Source organism: Archocentrus centrarchus, unplaced genomic scaffold, assembly GCF_007364275.1.
Source record: "Archocentrus centrarchus isolate MPI-CPG fArcCen1 unplaced genomic scaffold, fArcCen1 scaffold_48_ctg1, whole genome shotgun sequence".
Taxonomy (NCBI): Eukaryota; Metazoa; Chordata; class Actinopteri; order Cichliformes; family Cichlidae; genus Archocentrus; species Archocentrus centrarchus.
The window spans coordinates 505,462-523,402 of record NW_022060272.1 but is presented as its reverse complement, the minus strand read 5'-3'; the positions used below and the strand labels follow the sequence as shown (position 1 = coordinate 523,402).

At 42.7% G+C, this 17,941-nt stretch overlaps 1 protein-coding gene across 1 annotated transcript in view; it reads left to right on the top strand.

Annotated features, from left to right (window-relative positions):
• The first annotated feature begins 9,546 nt into the window (after positions 1-9,546).
• Positions 9,547-17,941, top strand: part of dis3l (DIS3 like exosome 3'-5' exoribonuclease) — a 35,875-nt gene continuing 27,480 nt past the window's right edge. The window contains exons 1-4 of the mRNA XM_030725184.1: positions 9,547-9,782; positions 11,932-12,082; positions 14,784-14,912; positions 17,372-17,507. Coding sequence (XP_030581044.1) covers positions 9,653-9,782; positions 11,932-12,082; positions 14,784-14,912; positions 17,372-17,507 — 546 coding nt within the window. The 5' untranslated portion in view covers positions 9,547-9,652. The remainder of the gene's footprint in view (positions 9,783-11,931; positions 12,083-14,783; positions 14,913-17,371; positions 17,508-17,941) is intronic.

The following is a 17,941-nucleotide window of genomic DNA, read 5'->3' as shown; positions in this document are numbered from 1 at the left end:
GTTTGTTTGTTTGTTTGTTTGTTTGTTTGTTTGGAGTGCTCTTTATCTTTTGAGAATGTGGACCGCCATGTGTTGAATATGATAAGCAGATTGTTCCTGTGGGTTTTTTTTCTATGTTTCTTTTTGTTATTGGGATTTAAAATAATGCATTTTTGGAAAACAAAAACATCTTAAATGTGTATTGTTGCCTTTTGAAATTCAGCTTTGTGGACGCTGATCATCCAAATCTGAATTTTCAAAACAATAATTAACTGGAACATATTTACTGCTGCTCCTCTCAGCTCACTTCAGGCACAGCTGTGTGCTCCTGACACTGAGGTCTGCTCCTCAGAGCATCTGCTGTCACTCTCATTTCCTTTGGCTTTCTCAGATAATTGCAGCCAAAGCGGTGCCAGCAGTTCAGCCCTGACCTGCACGTGGTTCTCGCAACTTATGGTCTAGAACTGAGGGCCCAGCAGCAGCAGCCCCCCCCCCCCCCCCCCCCCCCCCCCCCCCCCCCCCCCCCCCCCCCCCCTCACACAGCATCATCTTAAAAAGTAAAACTCATTTAATTAAAGTAAAAGCTCGGGAGTCGTCAAAAACTGCATTACTATTATTGCAAGGGCATGTTTGTGACAAATGCGACCCGTGACATACTGCACAGCTGCGCAGTAAATGTTCAGGGAGCACACAGAGCAGAAACAAGAACTCGCCCTCTCGTCCTCATACCAGTCTCTCTACTGACTTTGAACTTTACACCGTCACTGAATGTAGATTTTCAATTTATTTCAACCAGTGACAATAATCTTAAAAGAGACGTGACCTCCTCACATCCAGCACCCAACGCGAAACCTCGTGAACCGCCCGGTCTGGGTTTCCGTGTCTTGCTCAAGATCGCCATCTAGTGCCGACAGCTCGTTACTCGTTACTCGTGGAAAGTCTGTGACGCCTCAGGGGGAATCAATGCACACGCTACAGCAGCAATAATCACTCTGACCTCCCCAATTAGCATCCGGACCGTTTCACCGCTGCGAGCTCTGTCTCAGTCCCACCCTTCAGCAGCAGCAGCCTCGCCTCAGTCTTTCAATGAACCGCATCCACATGTTAGAAAGTGGCAGCGTCCTGTCAGGCGACTGGAATAAAAACCAGCCTGCAAACTGCACCGGAAAGTGATGAAATAAAGATGAAGCCTACAGTGACGGGACATCATAAAAATGAGTTATGAAACTAACTTTTTGGGGGAGCCAGCCTCACGCTATGGTCAGAAACACAGTACAGCGTTAAATAAACGGCAGGAGGTCACTGTGCTTTTTCAGCTCTGTAATGAAGCGCTCCTGTTTAAATGCAGGTTAGTTAGAAGATATGAGCACTGCGAGGGTTCATCGTCTTTGGCGGAGCTCCGCATCATAACACCAAAGAGAATGCATGAAGAATACTGTACTCAGTGTATAAATAAGAAAAAAACATCACGATAAACTCTGACAGCTTCTTTCGGATATTGTCATTTTTCGACAGGTACCTTAAATCAACTGTGCGTGTAGAGAAATAATGATAATAATAATTATTATTATTTTAACAATAAAAATAAACATCATCTTTCGCGCTTACCTGCAGCGGGGATGCGTCCTACATGAAGTTCATTCCTGTAGGCTGTTAGAGAAGATGGGAACAAAAAAGCAAAAACTCTGAAGCCTAACGTTGTAAACGATGCCGGTCCAGAAACATGAGTAAAGTCCTCCGCAGCTCTCAACTTGAACGCAGTGGCTGTGCTGGTGCTCTGCTGCAGCGCCTCCACAGCGCAGCCAAAGAGCAGCACAGGCAGCAAGAGCAGCAACCCCCGCCTTGCCTCCTGTTTCCCATCGTTTAACTACCACTTCCTCCACTGCTGAACAGGCACAACGGACCAGATTAAAACATGGCTTTCTATTCTTTCATATAGGATGACGGCCTCCTGCACCTTCCTGCACTCTGCATGGAAGTCTTCACCTTTCTGCACTCCTTCGTGGCTGAAAATTATTACGCCTATAGTTATCAAAATATTTACAATAACAATAACACTATGAAAACACCCCACTACACATAAAACTGTATTACTGGCAAATTGTACATAAATTATCAAAAGTAAAAATCATTATTCTGCAGAAAAATGTTCCCCATCAGTGTTATATGGACCAATATTACTGCTGCAGATGTTGGGAGGCAGCAAGAGGGAAGGAAAGGCAGGAGTGTGGAGGTGAGAGCAGGGACTCTAAGTACAGAGACTAGAAAAGGCAGAGAGCTGGCTGATATGATGGAGAGAATGAAAGTAGATGCAGGAGTGCAGGAGACCAAGAGGAAGGGAAACAAGGCCAGGAGCACTTGAGGTGGTCCAGACGGTCCAGAGCGCATCAGACAGGATCCTGAGTTTGAAGCTGGAAATTGAAGGGGTGATACTGAACGTTGAATTCTGGAGTAAGTTGGATTAAGTGCTAGAGTGTTCCTGGGGTGGGGGGGAGATGGTGATTGGAGCAGACTTCAGTGGACATGTAGGTGAAGGGAACAGAGGTGATGAGGGGGTGTTGGGTAGGTGTTAAGGAGAGAAATGTGGAAGGACAGATGGTGGTGGATTTTTGTGAAAAGGATGGAAATGGCTGTGATGAACATGTAGTTTAAGAAGAGTGAGGAACACAGGGTGTGATGGTTGTTTACAACCACACAACTGAAATCTGCTGGTAATGTTTTTTTTTTTTTTTTAGCCAGCGCGGCTTTTATTAACAGTGGAGAGTGACAGGAAATTGGGAGGAGAGATACGGGGAGGACACGGCAACAGGTGCCAACAGGTGCCACCTGCACCGCTACGTGGCATGTGTAGGTGGTCGCCTGCTCGACCTCTGAGCCACCCCAATGGCCATTTATTATTATTTATTATGTTTATATAAATTAAATAGAGTAAGGTTTTACACTCGCATCTCATTTGTACATTTAGTTTGTAGTTATTGAAGTTGTATAGTAAAGTTAAATTTGGTTAATCCATTATACTGTATTATGACGTCCCACATTAACTTGATTTTGTGTGGTTCATTCATTCATTCATCTGTTTTTGATTCATGTGTGGGTGATGGTAACAAAGGTCTATTAATGTCAATGTCTGTGTGATTTCAGTCAGTGTTTAAGTAAATCCAACAGGACACGAGATGTTTGGGTTAAAACTGGTGCAGTGTTTTCAAAGGTGGGACAGTGATTGTGCTTATGAAATCTGGGCTGATGGTGACTTTATTCATTTTTATTAAGATATGATATTTTTTCCACTGTGCTTGGACTCAGTTGGTTTCTTCTTTTTGGAAATGACCTCCACAGGTTTTGAGAAAACCCTTTCACGTGGTACTGAGGAGACTTGTGAATATTATAATAGTAACACATTTGATTATATATTGGCATATTATGTATAATACCTTACTGGACAGATCAGTTCAAAATGTTGCCATAAAGGGGAAACCCTTCACCTTTAGCAGCTGAATTGAAACCAGCTCCACTGTGTCACAGCTGTGTCACAATTTTGTGGGGATCCATTGCACTTTCATAAATCACACCAACACTTGAACCACTAAGTGAACCAGTGAGGCTTCAGACATCACCAGTGACATCACTCACCCTTAACGAAGCAAGCCTCGACACACGCTTCTGTTCCCTTCACCTACTTACTCCACTAATAAGAGTGGAGTAAGGTGCACACAGGTGGACTACATCTCATGTAGAAGGTGCAATCTGAAAGAGATAAGAGACTGCAAGGTAGTGTCTGCAGGATGGCTTTGAACATCAAGAAGAGGAAGCAAGTAAAGGGAGAGGCAAGGATTAAACGGTGGAAGCAGAAGGAGGAAGAAAGTTGTACAGAGATCAGGGAGGAGTTGAGAGGCTCTGGGTGGTAGGGAAGAGTTACCAGATGACTGGGAGAGTACAGCTGTAGTGCTGAGGTAAACTACCAAGGAGGTGTTTGGTGTTTCCTCTGGACAGAGGAAGGAGACTTGATGGTGTAATGAGGAAGTACAGGAAAAAATATTTAAAGGAAAAGGCAAAGAACAAGTGGGAGAGTCAGGGAGATGAAGCAAAGCTGGGCGAGGCTGGGCGTACACCAAAGAGAGGTGGTAAAAGCAAAGGAAAAAACTTATAGTGAGTTTTAAGTGAGGCTGGACACTAAGGAAGGAGAAAGGACTTGTATCAATTGGCTAGGCTGAAAGATTTACCTGGAAAGGATGGTTAGAGTGATAAAGGCTGGAGATGAAAGTGTATTAACGAGTGAAGGGAGTGTGTTGTGGAGATGGATGGAGTACTTTGAGAATTTGATGAATGTAGAAAATGAGAGGGAGGAAGACAGATGGAAGAAGAAGCTGGTAGGAGTTACAGATGGATCCAAAGCGGGGGTGGGATTACATCAGGGATCAGCTCTTCATTGGGAGTCACCAGGATGGACAGGATTAAAAATTAGTCCAGGGGTCTGGACACAAAGTTAGAGAGGTGAGGCTAAGACGGTTTGGACATGTGCAGAGGAGGGCTAGTGGATAAATTAGACAAAGGATATTGAAGATGGAGCTGCCAGGCAGGAGGAAAGGAGGAAGACCTCAGAGGAGGTTCATGGATGTAGTGAAGGAGGACATGCAGAGGGTTGGTGTGACAGAGGAGGATGCTTTAATAGGGTGAGATGGAGGGAGATGATCCACTGTGGCGACCTTTAAAGAAGAAGAAGACATTTTACTTAATCTCTAGTAATAATGCATTATGTTCTATAAAATCATGTTTTCGGGGCTATCCTATGAGGGGCCATATTAGCCCTAGATAAACAGCTGTTACTGACCTCAGAAACATAAGGCTATCTTAGTCACACGCACATGAAGACTAGGGGTGAAGTGTTAGTTAGTTGTGGTCAGGCAGTTAGTGGGAAAACTCTGTGGCTGTAGTTTGGTCTTGTGTGGGTGGGTAACGCTGTACATTCTGTGGGTGAGTTGTTGCCTTTATTTTAGCTCTATTTCTGTGCTCTAGTCCTTATACTCTGTAGGATCCTGTGCTATGGCTTCAGTCGCAGCTTTTCTTGATAGTCCTCCTTAGAGCTGCTAGAGACGTGTACTAAAGAGCAGCTGTTGAAGCTGTTGAACACTAAGGGATTGATGTTGGCTGTAGCTGTAAGGCTGACATTAAGGCTGTCTTGGGAACAGGATTAGTTATTAAAGAAGTGTTGGCTGAGGAATCTAGCTAGGGTTTTGAACAAGTTTCAGTGGTTACTCCTTTTGGGGCTAATGGGTTTACTTTTGAGCAGTAGAAGGAGTTGCTGCTGTTGCAGTTCCAAACAAACAGATTTGGAAAAGCTGAAAAAAGAACATGAAATGGAGAGGAAGAGGGAGAAAATGAGATTAGGATTAAAAAAAAGTGAAATTAGAGTTTCAGCAGCAAAAGTTGGACCTGGCAAAAACAAAAGGGGGTATTTGTGGAAAATGTTTCACTTGAGGATTATGTTATTTCTTCATAAAGACAGTGTAGACAGGATGAGATGCATCTCAGAAGTAGTTTGCATCTCATTCCTGTGTTTAATGAGAAAGACATAGATACACTATACTGCCAAAAGTATTCACTCGTCTGCCTTCACATGCATATGAACTTGAGTAGCATCCCATTCTTAATCCATACAATTTAATATTATGTTGGCCCACCCTTTGCAGCTGTAACAGCTTCAACTCTTCTGGGAAGGCTTTTCACAAGGTTTAGGTGTGTTTATGTGTTTTTTGACCGTTCTCCCAGAAGCGCATTTGTGAGGTCAAACACTGATGTTGGCCTGGCTCAGAAAACCTTTTACTGTCATCAAACACAGATACTTGATGAAATAGTGACACCTGCCACTGGTCAGTGCATTACAAGCATGCAGTAGGATAAATATGAGAATAAAATATAATAAATAAAGACAAACAAATACAAGGATAAGTAATTCATCCCAAAGGTGTGCTATCAGGCTGAGGTCAGGACTCTGTGCAGGCCAGTCAAGTTCTTCCACACCAAACTCACTCATCCATGTCTTTATGGAGCTGCTTTGTTCACTGGTGTGCAGTCATGTTGGAACAGGAAGGGGCCATCCCCAAACTGTTCCCACAGAGTTGGGAGCATCAAATTGTCCCAAATGTCTTGGTATGCTGAAGCTTTAAGAGTTCCTTTCACTGGAACTAAGGGGCCGAGCCCAACTCCTGAAAAACACTCCCACACCATAATCCCCCCTCCACCAAACTTTACACTTGGCACAGTGCAGTCAGACAAGTACCGTTCTCCTGGGAACCACCAAACCCAGACTCATCCATCAGATTATGTAATTTGTCACTCCAGAGAACACATCTCCACTTGTCTAGAGTCCATTGGCAGTGTGCTTCATACCAACGCTTTTCATTGTGCTTGGTGATGTAAGGCTTGGATCGGCCATGGAAACCCATTCCATGAAGCTCTCTACAACTGTTCTGGAGCTGATCTGAAGGCCACATGAAGTTTGGAGCTCTGTAGTAACTGACTCTGCAGAAGGTTGGTGACCATACCTTCTGGTATGCGTCTCAGCAACCACTGACCACACTCTGTGATTTTACGTGGCCTAACACCTCGTGGCTGAGTTGCTGTCATTCCCAGTCACTTCCACTTTGTTGTAATACCACTAACAGTTGACTGTGGAATATTTAGTAGTTAGGAAATTTCACGACTGCACTTGTTACACAGGTGGCATCCTATCCGCCACGTTGTAATTCACTGAGCTCCTGAGAGCAACTCATTCTTACACAAATGTTTGTAGAACCAGTCTGCATGCTGAGGTGCTTGGTTTATACACCTGTGGCCATGGAAGTGACTGGAACACCTGATTTCAAAGATTTGGATGGTGAGGGAATACTTTTGGCAATATAGTGTATGTCAGTAAATTTTGTTTTTCTTTTTTAGTTTTTTAGAGGACACTATTAGGGTACCTAAACTGAAAAAAATATATTCAGACTATATATGCCATTATTCCTACGGAACCCCGCAAGGGACATGGGGAAAAAAAAAACATGGGAGAAAAAAAAAAGTTGCACTTTTGCGAGATCCCGAGTTATTTTTGCGATATCTCGCAAATGTTTTGCGAGATATCGCAAAACATTTTAACTTTTTTAACTTTTTAATTCGAAGGATGCGGCCCCTGAATTTTTGACATGGTGCGTCGATTTAATCTGTATGCCCGGAACTCATACACTGAGAAACGTTCCATGGTGCAAAGTGCGATTAAAATGCGTTAAAATTTTTAATTCATTATTTTCCCCGTAATTAATTAATCGAAATTAACGCGTTAAAGTCCCACCCCTAATAAATATATTAAAATAAAAAAAGTGAATTAAAACTGGTAATAGGAGGTGGTTGTGATATTATTCATCACTCTGACCTAAATTTACTGCTCTTGTATTGAAGTTTGTGTCCCAGTGGCAAGTGGGTCACACATTGGCATTAGGACTTTACATATATTACTCTCTATTACTGGGTACTGGGTATTACTGAGTATTAGCAATTTGTAGCCAACAGCCTGTGTTGTTTATGTTTTTTTGAATCAAATTTTCAAGGAAATCCATCACTTTCTCTTGTATTTTGATGAGAGTGAAGACAGGCTTCTTTCTGGTTTTTAGAGTGGGCCGCAGGACTCTTGACTTTGGGAACCACTGCCATAGACTATATTCAGACAGTCAAATAATATATTCAGCCCACTGAACTCTGTTAAATTGTTTTATTGAAATTGAAAAATATACCTCAAACATGAGCTATGCAAATGTTTGAATATAATAACCCTTTGTGTTGACCGTCATTAAATTTGTAGTAGACTAAGTCTATGATTGAATTGTTTTTATATTCAGTCTTTCCTCTCGATTGAGTCTGCAGCTGAGAATAAAAACTCAAACTGTCGGGAGCAGGTTATGTTCAGAGTTTCTGTTTCATATCATCTGGAAATGTCACAGTTTCACAGTTTTTTAAATGTATTTTTTAAAGCATGTCTAAAGATGTCTATAGATTCTCTTCTGGGGGAACACGTTTATATGTGCAGCTTGTCTCACTAAAACCTTACTAAAACCCTGAATGAAGCCTAAAGTGCATGTTGCCTTATCAAGGGAATATGCCTGTATTAAAATATTGTTCTACTTGATTCTAATCTGCTGCTGAGTCTGTTTGACACTGCTGTGTCAATGCAGGACATACACCAAGAACACCTGTTAATCAGATGAATTTAACTTTGACCTTCCAAGAAACTAAAGCAATTTCTTTATCAGGCTGTGGAACAGGAAGCTTTAATGTTTAATATTTCTGAGAGTGCACTCATTAATAAAATAATTATCTGTAATAAATTGTTTATTTTACCACCCTGTGCACTGAAATCACCAGATTAACGATTTCCTCTGGCATTAATTGCGTTTCCTTTTTTTTTTTTTTTTTTTTACAGGAGTGTTGTATTTAACTGATATATATTTAATCTTCTTTATGTGATAATGTCTCAGGAGTAGATGGCACTAATAGGGATTATTTTCTGTGAAAGAAGGGTTGTATGACCTGTAAAATGCCCCTTTTAGATGCTGCAACACCACCCCTTTCATGTGAACCTGCAGGACAAACCCTGGGTTAACTTTAGTTGATAACTATTGTTTATCCTGATCACCAGTGTTAGGGTAACTGAATCCAGATAACCAAAAGATACCCTGGGTATGCTGAGCTCTATTCGTAGTATAGGGGCCTGGTCTACAAAAAAATAAAATAAAATAAATAAATTATAGTTTCAAAATACATAAAAAGCTGAAAGGTGTGCATTAGTCTGTTAATTAATTGTTGTCGAAAGTAAAATCAAAGTGATTTAGTGGTCATTAAAATTCAGATTCAGATTTGACAGAGTGATGATGATTCATCTCATAAATCATGACACACTGCTCTCCCCTACATAAGATGCCTTTGTATCGGTATCAGTGTATCCGTATTGGTATTACTGGAAAAACTGGCCCTTTATGTACTTGGTATCGGATTGATACCAAAATTTGCAGTATTGCACACTACTAGCGCGGTCACGTGTTCAAAACAAACTCCAGTCTTCAGAGCTGTGGGGGACGCTCCCTTCGTTCCTCTGACATAGTTCAGCATGGTGATCATCGGTTTTACTCTCACATGTTACCTGACGCAGACATTAGAGTCGCGGTAACATTTACACTGCTTTAGTGCTTGTTACGAAACAACGTCCAATACGCTGCTTGATGGCTTTGTATAGTTTTGTTTAAATTGTAAGGTTTACGATCATTACGTAGTTCTAACACATTCAGTGCCAAGTGAGAGGCCGGTTTTTCGACATGGGAGCAGCCGGAGGTAGCTTTTACTATAATTGCGTAAACAGACATACAATTAAAGGGTCAAACGTTTCTGGATTTGGGTAGATGCCTTACGGCTTGGGAGCACTAACCCTGCCGAGCCGAGTCAGTGCCGAAGTCAACAGAGAGCAAGAACTCCCATTATTGACTGAGCGTCACGAACTTGAATGCAGCAAGCGGCTTGGACGTCATGACGTCAGCAGCTGCAGGCTTCCTGTAGTGTTTCCCTGAAGTTCACCGTGTTTACGGGTACCTGTGTTTTGGCGGAAAGCGAATAATCGCGAGCTTTCTGTCCGGCACTAACAGCGCGGGAGATGATCAAGACGGAGAGAGTGCTGCACCTGCGGGGCTGCCGGGGGCGGAGGGTCCGGGTGGTCCGGGAGCACTACCTGAGAACGCGGGTTCCGTGCTGCAGCTGCCTGTGCCAGGCGGACTGCGAGAACGGTACCGCAGCTACACATACACACACATCCACAAAGAGCGAAACAGAACTTGTTTAAACCATAACTGGCTTTCCTGTGGCGGGAAGCAACCACTCCCACCTGCGTAGAGGTGAGAGGCTGCGGGTGGGTCTGCTGTGGTTATACCGACCTGACAGCAGCGTTAAATCAATACACGTTATTCCTCACTGCGAGGAAGACACTCGTGTGTGTGCAAACAGTGCTCTCCCGGTGTGTAAAGCCGAATGCAGATATCCAAGAACATAAATGCAGTCATTCAGTGTTTACTACTTAACAAAGAGACCGAAACATGTAACGTTTCAAACCTAAAGCACGTGTTGATGTTTTATACTTAATTTATTTCATGTGAGCTTAGTGCGAGTCCACTGATGCTCAGGCCCATCAGTCCCTCTGTGAGTGCACCTCCACAAACGCATGTGATGCGGACTTCATCAGAGATCCAATATTAATCAAGTTGACACAACAAATAATGTTTCCATAAGTACAATAAAGGGCTTCCTTAGCAACTGTTAGACCAGGATGCAAGCGAGGGAGAGAAGCAGACATGTTTCAGTGGTGTTCGCTCTTTCCCACAACCTGCAGCTCACTCAGGAGCTGCTGCAAGCCTACAAAGAAAAGCTGCTGGCAGAGCAGCAGTGAAATAGCTCCAGACTGTCAACTCTTGCTGTTGGCTTCCTTCATGCTGCGCTCTGCTGCTGACCGTGAAGCACCAAACACAGAACTGAACTGAACAGATGAGCCTCTCTAATACAGGACAGCCACTTAAACATGCACAGCTGTGCTGCTGTTTGATGTGTGAGATAAGAATGATCTGACTTACTGAGGGGCAGCATGTCATGTGCACATACCATTAATATGTATAAGTTTAAATCTTTTGACCCTTTTTCCATTAACATTGTCTTAATTCAGATTTTCCTTGTGCATGTAGCAGTCCAAAATCTTAGGAGCTCCTGCAGCACCACCTGCTGAAATCCCCAAACCTTCACAGAGCCTTAACTGTGTTGCATACACGTGGCTCTCCACACCCTCAGTGTTGTACCTCTCCTGGCCTCTTTCATACACAGTGATGAGTGTTTGAACCAAAAACTCGAAATTTTGAATTTCAGTCCAGTTCTTGTCTAATGTGGCAGATCTCAGCCTTTCCTCCCTGTTTCCCTTCCTGAAGAATGGCTTCCTGACAGCCAAGCTTCCACTGAGACCATTTCTGATGAGCCTTCAGTGATCAGTAGATGGATCACTGAGGGTCCAGAAGCATCCCTCAAGTCCTGTGCCAGGTCTTAGATCCTTTTGTAGGCCTCACACTTCTTTTTTTGTCCTCTACTTGTCCTCAGATTTTTTTAGGGACACACTGCACACAGTGCTGAGATATACCAAGTTTTCTGCTAACAGCTCTTTGGGAGTCACCTTGTTGGTGCAAAAATCCTATTTTATGCTGTCAGACTATGTTGCATTTGGCAACTAAAGAAATGGGAACAAATGATGTGTTTTTGTGACAGGCTGTTAGTAACAAAGTGCCTAAAGATACAAATTAAATCAGTTATTTTCTATGGCTTAATTCAGCTAGTGTTGTTGTATATACACAACCCTGATTCATCCCTTGAGTTGAGTGTTTTATTTTAATGCTTGAATGATTCATAGGTTAGTGTTAAGTGGCATGACAAAAAAAAAAAAGAAAAAAAAACTGAAACTGAGTGACAAAGCATCAATTGTCCAAAGAAAAACTTTGAAAGCGTTTCAGAAAGCTGGAGAGCTGCTGCTCAAGACCGCCTTACAAATGGTCTTGAAAGTCTCCTTAGAGGAAAGATATATAGAAATGAAGGGTGGCTCAAGTCTTTTGCACAGTCTTGTAAATATGATGGATTGTGATCAGGTTGCATTATAGTCTGCATAATAGCTTGTGCTGAAGTTTATCAGAGTAACAGTATGTTTACAATCTTCTGCTGTTAAACAGCCTTCTGTACGAAGAAAGGAAGAGCAAGTATTTTACTGGATAAAGACAACAAATTCTTTTTGGTAATTTTGGCAACTATTTAAATAAAATAAGTATTTCTACATTTACATTGACCCCTGTAATCTGTGCAGTAATAAACTAGTTTGTTCAGTTTTGGCTGAAGACTGAACTTCCCAAACAGATGGAAAGCTGTTGCCTGGAGATTTGACCCACTATGTGGTGCCGGATGCTGCTGTGGTGGTTGACTACCTGGAGATCTTGGAGTTCAGAGAGCTGCAGGGCATCATCTTCACCCAGACCGCTTGCCAGGCTCTGCACAGCAAAGGACGCAGGTACGATCACAGCAACAGGCTCAGCATGCAAACAGGTTGTTGTTGGCAGGAAACTTATTGAGAAGCAACCAGACGTCTGGGTCAGCCTTGATGTTCTTTTTTGTTATTTATGGCGAGCTTGGTTACCAGGAAACAAGGAACAGTTTTTAAAAAGTGACTGTTTTTAAAACCGATCCGTTTTAATGCCTTTCAGCTCTTCGTCACATTGTTTTTAAACATTTAGCCTGTACAGAATTGATGTGGCATGACAGGTAATACTGACCACCGTTATCAGTAAATGCTGATCTGCTGACATCAGGCAAAGCAGCAAATACACAGCCGTAGCAGTGTTAGGCTGATGAGCTGGTGCATCAGTAACCTCGCTGCTTGGCAGAGTTTTGCTCTTTACCCCATGTGTCCTGGAAATGAAAAAGGATGAGTTTCACGCAAAGCCAAACACAGTACACCTGGGCACACACTGGGACATGGCTCCAACACCAGCCAACACAAACATTACAGCTTGCAGCTCAATAAAGGAGCTTGAACACATTTTTTTTTTTTTAAAGAAATCTCTTTGGTCTTTTTTTGGATGTGCACAGTGAAGAGCGAGATAGCAACACACCCGCAGCAAAGGGCCACGGGTCAGCCGCAAGCCCGGGCCACCTGCACTGACATACATGCCGCCCACTGAGCCACCCCGGTGCCCCCGCGCGAAACACTCTAAGAGTGTTTTCATCCTTTGCTCTGTTCACTCCGTTTAAATCGAACTCTGGTTCGTTTTCCTCGCGGTGCGGTTTTATTTGTGCAGATGTGAACACAGTAATTGTACTCTGTTGCGTGCCAAAACAACTGCGCCAAGTGAAACATGAACCGCAATTTGATTTAGACATCCTTTGGAGGACGTGGCCTCGGTCCAGACTTACTCCAGAGTTGCTTGTTTATGGCGAGCGTGTAATCCGACCTCGGTCCAACCCTGGTGTACACTGCAGGATTGAGCTAAGCATTCCTGTAGCCAGGTATGTTTTGCATTTTGGGATGTGGCAGAGTAACATACACATGCAGAGTACACAAACTGTAAATTCGATGCAAATTGTCCATGTTGTCAACTAGTCCAGAACACAGCACCTGCTTCCTGTATTTAACTTTGTTGCTTGTCCTCTGACCTCTGACATCAGCGGGGCTTTTTTCCCAGGGAGCCGCCGCTGACGGGATGTTTTCTCCTTTTTTGCACCGTTCTCTGTAAAGCTTACAGGAGGATCCCAGCAGATCAGCAGTTCCTCACCAGCCCATCTGGCATCAATGACTGAACCATATCACTTGAATCACTTTCTTCCTCATTCTGATTCTCTGTTTGACCATGTTTGCATGCCTAAATACACTGAGTAGCTGCCAAGTGATTGGCTGATTAGATTATATTAACAGGCGGCTAAACAGGTGGATGGTGAATGTATGTTGTATGATCAAAATGTGCAAAGAAGGCATGGTCTGCAATTTAATTTGATACCACAGACTTTTGCACCTAAGTTTATTTCATTGGTTTCCCACCAGCACTGACAGACTGAGCCCTAATGGAGCAGGTCTGGTGCAGCTGGGGCGATCTGTTAACATGATCAAATCACATTCATAATCGGGCTGTCAGCTGTTAAGTGCATGTCCAGCTTAGATGGTGACTCAAGGGTCAGGCTCATTATATCAAAGCTCTGCTGACGACGCTAAAAGAGATCCAGCCTGTGACTTGAAAAATGTGTCCAGCATAACCATGAAGGAGAGCTTTGGACAAACTTGATGAGCAGTGTAAATAAGGAGTCCCACATGACCTCTGGTTTCATTCCAGTTTGTTTCTGATTTCTGCTCACACAGCCATTTTAAAATGTTGCATCATTAATGTAATGAGGCTTCACTTTTGATAATGTTAGCTAGAGATCTGCTGGAGCATAGTTGCCATACTGAGTCACTAATTCCTGTTTTCCTTTGACTTTAACACACAGAAGTAACCCTTCATCATGGTCTGTTCCACGTTCCCTGCATTTTATAGCTCTCGACTCTAGTACCTCAACTAGTGATCGGTGCCTTTGTTCAGCTCAGCTGCTGAAGGCAGCGGACCTTTGTTTCTGATTCATCTGCTCAGCCAGTAAAACTGGTCATATATTAGTGTAAAACATCTTTTTCCTGTATTGGCCATGTTAACGTTACAGCATTGTGATGTTAGCACTAACTCAACACTTTAAATGCCTCAAATTAAAAAAAAGCAGCCTGTTGTTTCAGTTGACTGAAAAACCTTCATTTAAAAAAAAAAAAAGGGCTTTTGTTGTAAAACAGAATTAATTAAAGGAGCAAAGAGAAGTGGATCAGAAAAAAATGACTCAAATACTCATTTATTAAACCAAGTTTAAAAGCATATCTTATATTTAGATTTCATGCACATTATGAAAGGCAACACTTTTTTTTGTTTGACAGTGCCAAAATGAAACATGGGCACATTAATTATGTTAAGTCATTAAAATATATTGGTTTGGTTTATTTTTTTCCTCTCGTGGGTTTTAACTGGTGGGGTTCTGTTCACACCCCCTCGTTGCCCTGACTCGCCTCCTCCTACTTCCAGTCCTACTCCTGTTCTTCCCCAAAGTAATGACAGGGTTTCTTGAGTTTAATGTTATCCACGATCTCCACGGCTGTATTAGATATCCTAGTGTCTTATTCAATTTTATGTGCATCTTTGCAGGCATTACAACCGTCTGCGAAACCTCGTCAGAGACCCTCGACACGACTGTGTGCTGTTTGCCAATGAATTTCAAGAGTACTCGTACTGTCCACGAGAGAAGGGCGAGAGCCAGGAAAAATGGCAGACCAGGTCAGTGCTCATTATTTACCACCCTCACTGAAGTGTTCACATTAGCTTGTATTATGGTACAATGAGAGGCTGCAGCACAAGTACACTATATCTATCGCCAAAAGTATTGTCTGCCTTTACACACACATGAATTGAGTGACATCCCATTCTTAATCCAGAGGGTTTAATATGATGTCGGCCCAGCCTTTGCAGGTAGAACAGCTTCAACTCTTCTGCGAAGGCTTTCCACAAGGTTTAGGAGTGTGTTTATGGGAATTTTTGACCGTTCTTCCAGAAGCGCATTTGTGAGGACAAACTGATGTTGGCTCGCAGTCTCCACTCTAATTCATCCCAAAGATGTTCTATCAGGTTGAGGTCAGGCCAGTCAAGTTCTTCCACACCAAACTCACTCATGCTTTGTGCTCTGGTGTGCAGTCATGTTGGAACAGAAAGGGGCCATCCCCAAACTGTTCCTGCAAAGTTGGGAGCATGAAATTGTCCAGCATGTCTTGGTATGCTGAAGCATTAAGAGTTCCTTTCACTGGAACTGAGGGGCTGAGCCCAACTCCTGAAAAACACCCCCACACCATAATCCCCCCTCCACCAAACAATGCAGTCAGACAAATACCGTTCTCCTGGGAACCGCCAAACACAGACTCATCCATCAGATTGCCAGATGGAGAAGTGTCTCCACTGCTTTCCAGTGGGGGCATGTTTGACACCCCTGCATTGAACACTTGGTGCTGTAAGGCTTGGATGCAGCTGCTCGGCCATCGAAACCCATTCCATGAAACTCTCTACACACTGTTCTTGAGCTAATCTGAAGGTCACATGAAGTTTGGAGGTCTGTAGTGACTCTGCAGAAAGTTGGTGACCTCTGTGCCCTTTGTGCCTAAGCATCCACTGACCCCACTCTATGATTTTACGTGGCCTAACACTTCATGGCTGAGTTGCTGTCATTCTCAATTGCTTCCACTTTGTTATAATCCCACTAACAGTTGAATGTGGAATATTTAGTATCGAGGAAATTTCATGACTGGACTTGCTGCACAGGTACCATCCTATCACGGTACCACGCTGGAATTCACTGAGAGCGACCCATTCTTTCACTGATGTTTGTAGAAGCAGTCTGTATGCCTAGGTGCTTGGTTTATACACCTGTGGCCATGAAAGCGAATGAAACACATGAATTCAATGATTTGGGTGAGTGAATGAATACTTTTGGCTTTGTTATGTAGCTCTGCAGCAATGAGCTGATTATTAGATTTGTGAAATTGGAAAATTAATAAAGAACTAGTTTGATCTTTATCCTTTATCCTTTCTTTTTTTTTTTCTTGGTCAAATTGTGAATTTCCAAATTTTACACCTTGACTTTATGGCCTTGATCTTATTGACAGTTTTTTCTTTGTTATACATTTATGACACAGAGCAATACTGCTCAGTGTGTAATTCCAACCACCAGATGAGTAGCTTAGCCTAGCATTCAGAGGGAAGCTGAATGTGGCTGAAGTTTCATCCAAGTGAAACTTCTAAATCTCATAATTAACATGAAAAATGTTCTAATTAAAGATATGCAGAAATCACACTAAAATTCTTTGACTGTACCTACTGACTGCATCTGCTCAGTGACTGTTGTCAGGAAATGACAGCAGTCTTCCTAAAAATCTTTTTTTTAAAATTATTTTGTGAAAGTGATATAAGCTTGTAGGTCACATATGGACAAAGTTCTGAAAATCTGCTCCTTTGGCAGATTTTATGTGAAAGTTTAAAACTTAAACACAGTTCATTTGAACTTTCCTTGAACTTGTGTAGACCGGTGTGGCACTTAAGACTCACCTGCTGGCTGAGATGTCAGTCAGACATTCATAATGGTTTGTCCCAATAGGTATTGAATGGCTAAAGGGGTAATTTCAACATTTCCAAAGACGTTTTTCCTCTACTTCAGGTAGGAAACAAGTGCAGGAACAAAAAAAGCCTGAAGGGGGGGTGGGGGGGGTGTTCTTCAATGGCAACATGGACGTTTATCACAGAAATCCTTCAGAAATCACAGAACAAAGAATGAGTAGAGCATGCGTCACCTGTAGGTTTGATCACAGTAGCTCAGAAATAGAATAAGACGGCAGTAACAGAAGGTTATTAGGCACAGTTAAAGTACTACTGACCACTGTGATTTCTGTGGTAATGGAGATTTTGTCGTAACATTATTTATGATGTGATTCACTATGTGTAGTACCAAAAATTAAAACTGGAAGTGCAATGTGTACTCATGAAATATGTTTACTGCATAGATAAGATGCTCATTTATGTCTGTATTCTTTCTGTGGAAGCACTACTAGTGTTCATTTATAACAACTGCCTACTACAACAGAAGCAAAATTTTAATGAGAGATGTTAAAGATTAGTGCTTTTGCAGTCAGTCTGTCTGCCTGCATCTCGTGCAAGAACTTGCGAGTAAAATTTGTGTGTATGTGTGTGTGTAGGTGTGTGTACTCAGCTGCAGTATGGTACTACAACCACCTGGCAGGAATGATGAATATAGTGATGATCACTGAGGATCCAGAGGCCATAGCTCAGTACAGCAGCCTCACATCTGGGGTGTATGTCATCTCTGTCCAGGTATGTGGCATACTTAACATTACTGCTCACACCACATCAGCTACTTATCTGTAGTCATAGTATAGAGCAGGGATCCTCAAATCCAGGCCTCGAGGGCCCCTGTCCTGCAGGTTTTAGATGTGTCTCTGCTTCAACACACCTGAGTCAAATATAGAAGTCATTAGCAGGACTCTGGAGAACTTGACTGCATACTGAGGAGGTAATTCAGCCATTTGATTCAGGTGTGTTGGATCAGGGACACATCTAAAACCTGCAGGACACCGGACCTCGAGGCCTGGATTTGAGGATCCCTGGTATAGAGATTTAGCATCATGCACCTAAAACTAAACGTCAGCCCCTTGTTACCCTGTAAAGCTCTGTGTTGGAACCTAAAAGATGGAACAGTAAGAAGTTCTGCAGGTGGAAAGCCCACAGTGGGGGGGGGGCAGTTGTAG